Genomic DNA, 12506 nt, shown 5'->3' with positions numbered 1-12506 from the left:
TCGAAGAGAGTAGCCCATGAAGTGGCGACAGCGGGTTTCCTATCTCAATATCTGTGTGGTCCTTAGCCATATAACCATAAAAGAAATGTGTTAAGTGTGTCGTTAAATAAAACATTTCCTTCCTCAATATCTATGTGGTCCTTAACCATGTCTGACACCATATAACCGTATATAAAATATGTTGAGTGAGTTTAAATAAAACATTTCTTTTTTTTCTTTCTTTATACTGGGATGTGCGTGCGTGTGTGTGTGTGTGGGGGGGGGGGGGGAATTTCGTAACTGTCATGTTATTGAATGTATAGGTTGTATTTGTAAACAACAATGCAGTAGTACCAACTTGCTAAAAAAAAATTGTCTTAGTACATTGAAACCCCTCTAACCCGGACACCCTTAGAACCAAGGTATCTGGTTTAGAGAGGTTAATTTATGTAGTGAATTTAAAAAAAAAAGGACTATAAAAATGTCTGATTTGGGGGGAATTCCGGTTTAAAGAGGGTCCAGTTTTGAGAGGTTTCACTGCATAATCAAAAATGCATCATCATTATCATAATAATTTTCTGTAGTCTCAAGACGTTCTGAATTAAATACCCTATAGGGGTAGAAATATGCTTGTTCCCAGACAGGTGCGCTAAATTGTTTTTTTTTGCATTAGTGTGAAAAGCAACAGAACACATACATGTGTATTTCCTAATGACAGTGGATTATTTCAGTCAAGAATCAATAAATAAAACAAAAACAAGGAAACTTTATTACTTTCAACATTTTCAACTGGTCAAAGGTGGGGGGGGGGGGGGGGGGGGGGGGGGGGGGGGTGTAGGGATCCTTGCCCACCTCAAAATACATAACAAATGCCTGTTTTGGTTTAAATGTGCCTATTTTGACAAGCTGGAGAACGGATACTATTGTGCCTTCAAAATTTTAATTCTGCTTAAAACCCCCCCCCCCCCCCCCCCCCCCCAACTCACCACCTGTGATTATTTTTGGCAAGCCAATTTGTAATCAATACAGTTTAAATTACTACAGCTACCTGTCCATACAGGACACTTGAGATAATTCCCTTCAATCTGTAATCAATCTGATTGTTTCAAGGGAATCATGTAATGAAGACCACCTGTCTATAAACAACACTTAGATAATTCCCTTCTGTTTAAAAGGAACCTTATACCAAAGACCACCTGAGTACAAACTGCACTTGTGACCACTACCTGCTGTACACAAATTCCTCGTTTGACCTCTGTATAACGTCCACCTGTTGTATATCCTTTAGTGGTCTCTATGAACAAGTTTAGTCAATTTTATTTTTAACCTTTTTTCTGTCGTGGAAGAATATCCATGTGTTTACATATAATTGACAGCATTATTTCATCAGCACCTCCGCCTATTGAAATCACTCGCATGTCTCTGCACAAAAAAAAGAAAAAAGAAAGAAAGAAATGTTTTCTTTAACGATGAACTCAACACATTTTATTTACGGTTATATGGCGTCAAACATATGGTTAAGGACCACACAGATAATGAGAGAGGAAACCCGCTGTCGCCACTTCATGGGCTACTTTTTCAATTAGCAGCAAGGGATCTTTTATATGCACTATCCAACAGACAGGGTAGTACATACCACAACCTTTGACATACCAGTTGTCGTGCACTGGGTGGAATGAGAAATAGCCCAATGGGTCCACCGATGGGGACTGATCCCAGACAGACCGCACATCGAGCGAGCGCTGTACCACTGGGCTATGTCCTGACCCCCACCCCCCTCAAAAAAACAGAAAGAAAGAAGAAGTATCCATGTGACAGTGTAAATATGATGATGATTATTATTTTTCCTAACACACCTTTTGCGCAGAACATCATTCATTATTTATGATAACACGGGGGTGGGTCATAGTTCACTTGATGCATGGTCGGTATGGGATCGATCACCGTTGGTGGGCCCGTTGGGCTATTTCTTGTTCCAGTCAGTGCACCATGGCTGGTATATCAAAGGCTATCCTGTCTGTGGGATGGTGCATATAAAAGATCCCTTGCTACTAACCAATATCAGTGTGGTCCTTGGATAGGATAGTACATACCATGGCCTTTGTTTCACCAGTTGTGGAGCACTGGCTGGGATGAGAAATAGCCCTATGATAACACTTACTGATGACACACACGTGTGATAACATTTTAAAGACATATGATCAGGGCTTCTAGATTCTGGTAGCCCCACTCCCATGGCTAGTGATATTCAATACTGGGCTCGAAATAACTAGAACTGCTATGCCTGGTGGCTAGTGAAAAAGCAAATTGTTAAATGTTGCAGTTAAGTCTATTTTGTAAATATGAATATCCTGACCCCACCCCAACCTCCAATGTTAGTGTTTTTAAGCTAGCAATTAACTAGTATTGCTATGCCCGATGGCTAGTAAAAAACTAAATTATCAAATGTTGCAGTTAAGTCTATTTGTAAATATAAATATTCTGACCCCACCCCAACCTCCAATGTTAGTGTTTTTAAGCTCTATCTCCCTCTTTAGGTGACCTATCTAATTATTACCATTATTTAGTAAAATTGTATTGACTTAAAGTAAAGTAGGGATAGTGAATATTTAATCGTGGCTAGTAAAAATATTTAATCACTAATGCCATGGCTAGTGGACTAAAATTTCTTTTCTAGAAGCCCAGCTATTCCATCGAAAAATGCATAATCAAAATTGATTACTCTGCAACCTATAAGTTTACCTGAAACTGATTATTTTTTGTGATGCAAAGGTTTTAGTTAAAAAAGACGTTTAAATATATTTTAAATCTGGTTGTTTTTTCAGGATATGTAAGAACAGAATACTAGATTCGTGTCCATTAGAGAGGCGGGACGTAGCCCAGTGGTAAAGTGCTTGCTTGATGCGTGGTCGGTCTCGGATCAATCCCCATTGGTGGGCCCATTGGGCTATTTCTCATCCCAGCCAATGCACCATGACTGGTATATCAAAAGTCGTGGTATGTGCTATCTTGTCTGTGGGATGATGCATACAAAAAAAACCTTGCTGCTAATGGAAAAATCTAGCGGGTTTCCTCTCTAAGACTATGTCAGAATTACCAAATGTTTGACATCCAGTAGCCGATAATTAATAAATCAATGTGCTCTAGCGGTTGTCGTTAACAAAACAAACTTCTTTTTTTCATGTCTGTCAAGATATCATTTATTTTACTCATTTAAACATGTTTCCAACTCGCATACATTCATTTGATACATTTTGAAACAACTCGTGAAATAAATGGTATCTAATGGCCACTATGTAGTATTCTCTACATAAACAACTCGTAAGATAAATGGTATCTAACAGCCACTCATGTAGTATTCTCTATATAAACAACTCGTAAGATATATGGTATCTCTATATAAACAACTCATAAGATAAATGGTATCTAACAGCCACTCATGTAGTATTCTCTATATAAACAACTTCTTGTAAGATAAATGGTATCTAACGGCCACTCATGTAGTATTCTCTATATTATGTTAAAACCCCACAGGAGTCGAAATTAGTGACCAGTAAAGACAATTGTCAAGTATTCCGACATAAATAACAATTCAATATACATGGAACAATGAAATCAACATCTGACTATTCTGTCTTTGTTTTCATCTGCAACAATAGTTTGGCTTGACAAAAGATCAGAACATTTTGCCAGATACAATTGCATACAGTATCTTTAATCTATATTTTCCTGTAAAAGCGACTGACGAGCACCTCATTATTTACCTGTAAAAGCACCTCGTTAGTGATGTCTCCTACCTGTCAAAGTGACTGACGAGCACCTCATTAGTGAAGTCATCTATATTTACCTGCAAAAGCGACTGACGAGCACCTCGTTAGTGAAGTCTGCTATATTTACCTGTAAAAGCGACTGATGAGCACCTTGTTAGTGAAGTCTGCTATATTTACCCGTAAAGCCGACTGACGAGCACCTCGTTAGTGGTCTGCTATATTTACCCGTAAAAGCGACTGACGAGCACCTCGTTAGTGAAGTCTCCTATATTTACCTGTAAAAGCGACTGATGAGCACCTCATTAGTGAAGTCTCCTATATTTACCCGTAAAAGTGACCGACGAGCACCTCGTTAGTGAAGTCTCCTACATTTACCCGTAAAAGCGACTGACGAGCACCTCGTTAGTAAAGTCTCCTATATTTACCCGTAAAAGCGACTGACAGGCACCTCATTAGTGAAGTCTCCTACATTGTATATTTACCTGTAAAAGCGACTGACGAGCACCTCGTTAGTGAAACCCATGCCTCCCCAGTACTGTAGGCAGGAGTCGTTCACTTCTCTCACTAGTCGACCGGCTTTAAGCTTACACATCGACGCCAGCTTCGTTACATCGTTACCATGGACATACTGATCTAAAAACATATAGAAGATATTTAAAAACACACATAAGATCTTATTTTTGTTTTCTTCATTTTAATTAACATATAGAAGATATTAAAACAGAAACCACATCAAATTTTTTTTTATTTTCTTCATTTTAATTAAATGTATTCTACAAAACATTAAAAAAAATACATCAAATTTTATTTTATTTTCTTCATTTTTAAAAATTTATTCTCCAAAACATTTAGAAGATATCTGACAAAACACACAATATGTTCTTTTCTTCATTTTACTTAAGTTTATTCTTCAAAACATATAGAAGATATCTGACAAAACACATTCACCAGAACCATACTACAAGTCAACTGAGGAATTGTGGCAAGCTATGACTGACCAACATCATCATTTTGATGAGTGCTGTCACTTAAAGTGAAAACAGGCATCCCGAGAGTGCTGCTAAAGCAATAAATGTCCCTTACTAGGCCCAACATATTTTCTTATCTCCTAAATTCAAGGGCCATAATTCTGTCAACAGTGGGCAAATCGCCATGAAAGTGAAGCATGATCTGCAGCTATACATGATAAAGCAGGGATCGAAATAGCAAGTAATATATGACCTAATGTTATTTTTTTTAAAACAGGAGGCCAAAAACAATAAGGCCAGGTAAAACATATTATAGCATGCTGAAAATAAGATAGCACAGGGCGAGTGGCTGGTTTGGGACAATATGTGGAAAATAAGATAGCACAGGGCGAGTGGCTGGTTTGGGACAATATGTGGAAAATAAGATAGCACAGGGCGAGTGGCTGGTTTGGGACAATATGTGGAAAATAAGATAGCACAGGGCGAGTGGCTGGTTTGGGACAATATGTGGAAAATAAGATAGCACAGGGCTAGTGGCTGGTTTGGGACAATATGTGGAAAATAAGATAGCACAGGGCGAGTGGCTGGTTTGGGACAATATGTGGAAAATAAGATAGCACAGGGCGAGTGGCTGGTTTGGGACAATATGTGGAAAATAAGATAGCACAGGGCGAGTGGCTGGTTTGGGACAATATGTGGAAAATAAGATAGCACAGGGCGAGTGGCTGGTTTGGGACAATATGTGGAAAATAAGATAGCACAGGGCGAGTGGCTGGTTTGGGACAATATGTGGAAAATAAGATAGCACAGGGCGAGTGGCTGGTTTGGGACAATATGTGGAAAATAAGATAGCACAGGGCGAGTGGCTGGTTTGGGACAATATGTGGAAAATAAGATAGCACAGGGCGAGTGGCTGGTTTGGGACAATATGTGGAAAATAAGATAGCACAGGGCGAGTGGCTGGTTTGGGACAATATGTGGAAAATAACATAGCACAGGGCGAGTGGCTGGTTTGGGACAATATGTGGAAAATAACATAGCACAGGGCGAGTGGCTGGTTTGGGACAATATGTGGAAAATAACATAGCACAGGGCGAGTGGCTGGTTTGGGACAATATGTGGAAAATAACATAGCACAGGGCGAGTGGCTGGTTTGGGACAATATGTGGAAAATAACATAGCACAGGGCGAGTGGCTGGTTTGGGACAATATGTGGAAAATAAGATAGCACAGGGCGAGTGGCTGGTTTGGGACAATATGTGGAAAATAACATAGCACAGGGCGAGTGGCTGGTTTGGGACAATATGTGGAAAATAAGATAGCACAGGGCGAGTGGCTGGTTTGGGACAATATGTGGAAAATAAGATAGCACAGGGCGAGTGGCTGGTTTGGGACAATATGTGGAAAATAACATAGCACAGGGCGAGTGGCTGGTTTGGGACAATATGTGGAAAATAAGATAGCACAGGGCGAGTGGCTGGTTTGGGACAATATGTGGAAAATAAGATAGCACAGGGCGAGTGGCTGGTTTGGGACAATATGTGGAAAATAAGATAGCACAGGGCGAGTGGCTGGTTTGGGACAATATGTGGAAAATAAGATAGCACAGGGCGAGTGGCTGGTTTGGGACAATATGTGGAAAATAAGATAGCACAGGGCTAGTGGCTGGTTTGGGACAATATGTGGAAAATAAGATAGCACAGGGCTAGTGGCTAGTTTGGGACAATATGTGGAAAATAAGATAGCACAGGGCGAGTGGCTGGTTTGGGACAATATGTGGAAAATAAGATAGCACAGGGCGAGTGGCTGGTTTGGGACAATATGTGGAAAATAAGATAGCACAGGGCTAGTGGCTGGTTTGGGACAATATGTGGAAAATAACATAGCTAGACAGGGCGAGTGGCTGGTTTGGGACAATATGTGGAAAATAAGATAGCACAGGGCGAGTGGCTGGTTTGGGACAATATGTGGAAAATAAGATAGCACAGGGCTAGTGGCTAGTTTGGGACAATATGTGGAAAATAAGATAGCACAGGGCGAGTGGCTGGTTTGGGACAATATGTGGAAAATAAGATAGCACAGGGCGAGTGGCTGGTTTGGGACAATATGTGGAAAATAAGATAGCACAGGGCTAGTGGCTGGTTTGGGACAATATGTGGAAAATAACATAGCACAGGGCGAGTGGCTGGTTTGGGACAATATGTGGAAAATAAGATAGCACAGGGCGAGTGGCTGGTTTGGGACAATATGTGGAAAATAAGATAGCACAGGGCGAGTGGCTGGTTTGGGACAATATGTGGAAAATAAGATAGCACAGGGCTAGTGGCTGGTTTGGGACAATATGTGGAAAATTAAGACCTCTGAGAATAGAGATGAAGAGTAAAATTAAAATATAACAGAATCCCGAGGTTAGCCTTGGTTAAATAGCAAATGAGATATAGAGGATACTTCCCAAGATGATAAAAGTATGAAATCAGAGTCTTGAGATATAGAGGATACTTCCCGAGTTGATAAAAGTATGAAAATCCGAGTCTTGAGATATAGAGGATACTTCCCAAGTTGATAAAAGTATCCGAGTCTTGCCGAGGATTTTTATACTTTTATCAATGAGTGCTGATAAATCATGATATAACAAGACATGAGGGGGTTTTCTTTTTATCATCCATTATCATTCTTTTTATTTGCAACAATTGTAAACAATGTCAGTAATGTGGGTTGAATGTCACTATATTTGGCAGTGGTAGACTCGATACCTAGCAGAACGACAGTGGTGCGACGTCACTAATGATAGATTTAGCGCTGATACACAGTGACGTAACAAGAAGCGATATCTCCTAGGAGAATATCGCAGGAGATATCGCAAATTATAGTGCCATCAATATCTCCTACAAAAGCCTTCAATGGATGATAAAACTGTATATACATCTGTCTTGAAAAAGAACTTGTGATTTTGTGGTAATATTAACAAGTGGATTTTTATTTCACCTTCTCGTTCTAACAAATGGGACTGCTTTTTGCAGGCTGCTATTTCAATCCCTGTAAAGCTAAACACAGAATTTCAGGATTATAACTAAAAGCAGAAAGCTGTATGTGGAACAGATGGACAGACAGACAGACAAAGACCAGGGCTTCTAGATTATGGTAGCCCCACTTCCATGGCTAGTGATATTCAATGTCGGGCTAGTAAATAAATACTATAACTAGCCCGATGGCTAGTTGAAAAAAACCTCTTGTCAAATGCTGCATTTATATATTTTGTAAATATGAATATCCTTCCCCCTTTCCACCCCAATCTAAGGAGCAAGGGCCAGAAGTCTGCGAAGACCTAGGTCTAACGGCCTCCACCCCACCCCCTCTTTCCTTACCGACTCGGACTGCCTACGGACTGTGATTCACAACCACCACCCTAAACCTAGCCTACGTTGACGATATGGACATGCCCCCGGACCACCCCTTTTGTGTTTTCGCTATGCTTGTGTTTTTTCATCCCCTAGGACTGGGGAGCAAATGTCCTCCTATCCATGTTTGGACTGGGGAGCAAATGTCCTCCTATCCATGTTTGGACTGGGGAGCAAATGTCCTCCTATCCATGTTTGGACTGGGGAGCAAATGTCCTCCTATCCATGTTTGGACTGGGGAGCAAATGTCCTCCTATCCATGTTTGGACTGGGGAGCAAATGTCCTCCTATCCATGTTTGGACTGGGGAGCAAATGTCCTCCTATCCATGTTTGGACTGGGGAGCAAATGTCCTCCTATCCATGTTTGGACTGGGGGGCAAATGTCCTCCTATCCATGTTTGGACTGGGGAGCAAATGTCCTGGAGGGCAAATGTCCGTATCTCATGTAAATTACTTCTTTACAACGAATGACCAATGAACCGAGACTAACCGCATTCTGTGTGGCAACTTCAACTGTGTGGACAGTGTAACGCTTGACCGGACAGGCTCTAAGAAGCAGGAGCTTAGGGGCACTATAGGGGTTAAAGAATTAAATAACATTATAAACGAACATGCACTAACAGACAGATATTTATACCCAAACAGAACCTCTTACACATACCACAGTAAAGCTTATAAAATATACTCTCGCATCGACCGAATCTTAATCTCAGGGCAGTTTATTGCTGGCCTGAAAGAAGCTGGTGTAACTCAGTGCGTATATACTGATCACAAGCTTGTTTAGGCTGACTTTACCTTTGACAAAAATAACAACGGACCCGGACTATGGGCCTTTAACAATAGCGTTCTGAAAGACAAAGACTACGCTAATTTAATAAATGACTTTTGGCAGACTTGGAAAACAAAAAAAGGGGATTATGAGTATCTTTTGTTATGGTGGGATTTGGGTAAAGTAAAAATAAAAACTCTGACCAAGGACTATTGTAAACGAAAACGCAGGACTGAAAGGACGTACATATATAACTTAAAACAAGACGAAATTTTCTTAACACAACTAGACGAGTTAGGACACTTGGACGATTATTCTGAATTATTAAATGTACAAAATAAAATTAAAAACTACGAACAAATACAATTACAGGGTGCTAGAATTAGGGCCAAGGTCGATGAAAAAACACAAGGTGAAAGATGCACGGTGTACTTTGTAAACCTTGAAAAACAAAAAGCCAATAACAAATGCATGGACTCCTTAATAACTGAAGACGGTAATTTAATTAACACACAACAAGAAATTTTAGAAGAAACTACTAAATTTTACAAAACTTTATACACTTCAGAAAAGACAGACTTTTCAGCACAAAATTATTTATTAAACAAAATGACAAAGACGTTAAAAGATGAAGACAGATGCATGTGAAGGGGAAATAACTCTTGACGAAGTTTCATCAGCTATTAAATCTTTTGCCAATGATAAATCGCCTGGCTGTGGTGGATTGTCTGCAGAATTCTACCGGAATTTTTTCAGCCTTATTGGTAGTGACCTGGTTTTAGTAATTAATGATGCCCTTGGTAAAGAAAAATTAACTTTCACCATGAGGCGCGGTGTAATCGTTTTAATTTGGAAAGGCAATGAAAAACAACTTCTAAAAAATTGGCGCCCGATTTTGTTACTAAATTGCGACTACAAAATTATTACAAAAGTTTTGGCCAGTAGAATTCGAGATTTCTTACCAAAAATTATTCACCCAAATCAAAAATGTTCAGTAAAAGGCAGATCAGACGGTGTGTCATTGATAAGAGACTTAATGGAATATGTTAATCGTGAAAATTTACCGGGGTTAATTCTTTCTCTAGATCAAACTAAAGCTTATGATAGAGTAGAGTGGGATTTTTTATTTAATTTAAAGTGCTCAAAAAATTTAACTTTGGACCAAATTTCATTAAAATGATTAAGACTTGTTACACAGATATTCCATCTGCGGTAAAAGTCAATGGACATACTTCAAACTATTTTAACTTATCTCGGGGTATTAGACAGGGATGCCCGATCAGCACAGTTTTATATATTTTAGTAGCAGAAACTCTGGCGGAAGCTGTTTGGGAAGATACAAAAATTAATGGAATAAATCTACCTGATGGCTTCGTTAGCAAGTGGGTGGGCTACTCAGACGACGGCAACGCGACCTTATCAGACCTAGACTCAGTTAAACGATTGTTTAAAGTTTTAAATATATACGAACGTGCTTCTGGAGCCAAAGTCAACCTTCAGAAAACCACTGGTTTCCTAATGGGGAGACTTAGGTACGAGAAAGATACGCCTCTTGATATAAGATGGACCAAAAAAAATAATCCAAATTTTAGGTTTCTATTTTGGTAACGTAGATGTTTCAGCCGATAATTGGGAACCAAAAATTCAAAAAATCAAAACTATTTTAAACATTTGGAGTAATCGTAAATTAACCTTACATGGTAAAGTAGTAGCAGTAAATTTGCTTGCCACTAGCGGCATTTGGTACCTATCTAACGTTTTGAAATTACCGGAAAAATACGCTAAATAAATCGATAAAATTATCTTTGACTTTATTTGGAGTTACAAAAAACATTTTATATCAAAAGAGCAACTTCAACTACCTAAGGGTAAGAGTAAGGGTGTCGTAAATATTCGGCTAAAAATTAAAGCACAAAGAATTAAATTTGTAAGTAGATTTTTAAGCTTAGAAGGCGAAGGCCACTGGAAATCTTTAGCGGATCACTTTTTAGGCCAATACCAAAACTTAAATATTGAAAGACATGTTCTAAAATGTAAAATTATAAATAATAAAGCTAGTTTCATCTCTATGCCGAATATCTACAGGGAAATACTCTTAACATGGAAGGACCTTGACATTATTAGAGACACTAACAGCTACCAACAGATAATTTATGAACCGTTACACGAAAACCCTTTTATATCCAACAAAACATACACAAGTATACGTAGAGAAAGACTAAATTTAGTCAAAGACATTTGGGACTTGGGGAAGAACGACTTTTTGGACTTCGCCGGTTGTTCCAACTAGCGCGGTATTTTATCGCCAATTAAAAGACCTACAGGACAAGTTTTCGCGGACATTACTATGGACGCTACAAAAAAGACGTGACAGACGCGAAAACTAAAGACATATACATGTACGCAGTCTTGTTATTAAGAACTTACAAAGATGCATCATTTAAGACCAGGTGGAATATAGCCTTTAATGAAACCATAAACTGGTAAAACATTTGGAAAACATTAAATTCAGGTTTCATTGAAAATCCCGACTATGATTTAATTTATAAAATGATTAGGAACGTGATTGCAGTCAGAAAACATCTATATGACTGGAAGATTGAGACCACTCCGGAGTGCCTTGTGTGTAACAGAGTGGACTCAGTCTTGCATGCCTTTTTTCACTGCAACAAAACAAAACTATTTATAAAGCAAATTGAACCGATCTTTAAAAAAAAAATTATTAACAAATTCCGTTTGAATCCGTATGCCATGATTTTCGGCATAAAACATAAGCCTGGAGATTATGCATCGCAATTGGGAATTTTTCTCTGGAGTAAAGCGATAAGGGTAATATGGACAACCAGAAAATTATTAGAGGGAGATAAGCCATGTAATGAAATGGCTCTTTTCAAACATTTAATATATTCAAGGGTTGAAGTAGAATATTTCGCCACCTTAGAGTGGCCAAACAGAAAATAATTTTTTTTAAATCACTGGTGCTTCAAGGGGGTCATTGCATCGTGCAATGATGCCCTTGATATTACATATAAACTATGATAAAGATTGGCAAATTGCACAAACTGTAGAAGAAAAAAAAAAATAGACCTGGACCCCCCGGCTTGTAGCTTTGGAGGCCAGGTCCACTTAAGTCATACACACTAATAAAATAAAGAAAACAAAAATACAAACATGCACTAATTAAAATGTATATTATTTTGAAACAAGCACTGACACTCATATGCACTTTCCCACGAGAAAAATCTCAATCAGCTGAATGGATCCACCAAAGTGGAGGTGGGACGTAGCCCAGTGGTAAAGCGCTCGCTGGATGTGCAGTGAGTTTGGGATCGATCCCCATCGGTGGACCCATTGGGAGATTTCTCCTTCCAGCCAGTACACCACAACTGGTATATCTAAGGCCGTGGTATGTGCTATCCTGACTGTGGGATGGTGCATATAAAAGATCCCTTTCTACTAATGGAAAAATGTAGTAGGTTTTCTCTTTAAGACTATATGTCAAAATTATCAAATGTTTGAAATCCAGGATAGTACACACCATGGCCTTTGATACACCATTTGTGGAGTACTGGCTGGAATGAGAAACAGCCTAATGGGCTGACCAATGGGGATTGATCCTAG

At 39.1% G+C, this 12506-nt stretch overlaps 1 protein-coding gene across 2 annotated transcripts in view; it reads right to left on the bottom strand.

Moving 5' to 3' along the window:
- Positions 1–210: 210 nt before the first annotated feature.
- LOC121385590 (probable acyl-CoA dehydrogenase 6) overlaps positions 211–12506 on the bottom strand; it is a 43643-nt gene continuing 31347 nt past the window's right edge. The window contains exons 8-9 of one of the 2 annotated variants that reach the window (XM_041516328.1): positions 4232–4382; positions 211–1401 (exon numbers count right to left, since the gene is read on the bottom strand). In XM_041516328.1, the coding sequence (XP_041372262.1) occupies positions 1302–1401; positions 4232–4382 (251 nt within the window). In that variant the 3' untranslated portion in view covers positions 211–1301. Of the gene's footprint in view, positions 1402–4231; positions 4383–8606; positions 8689–12506 lie in introns of those variants that run through there. The other variant, XM_041516329.1, reaches the window with a different exon arrangement.

This window comes from Gigantopelta aegis, chromosome 11 (genome assembly GCF_016097555.1).
Source record: "Gigantopelta aegis isolate Gae_Host chromosome 11, Gae_host_genome, whole genome shotgun sequence".
In the NCBI taxonomy this organism is placed as follows: domain Eukaryota; kingdom Metazoa; phylum Mollusca; class Gastropoda; order Neomphalida; family Peltospiridae; genus Gigantopelta; species Gigantopelta aegis.
Note: the sequence above shows the minus strand (reverse complement) of the source record. Positions and strands in the feature narration are given on the sequence as shown.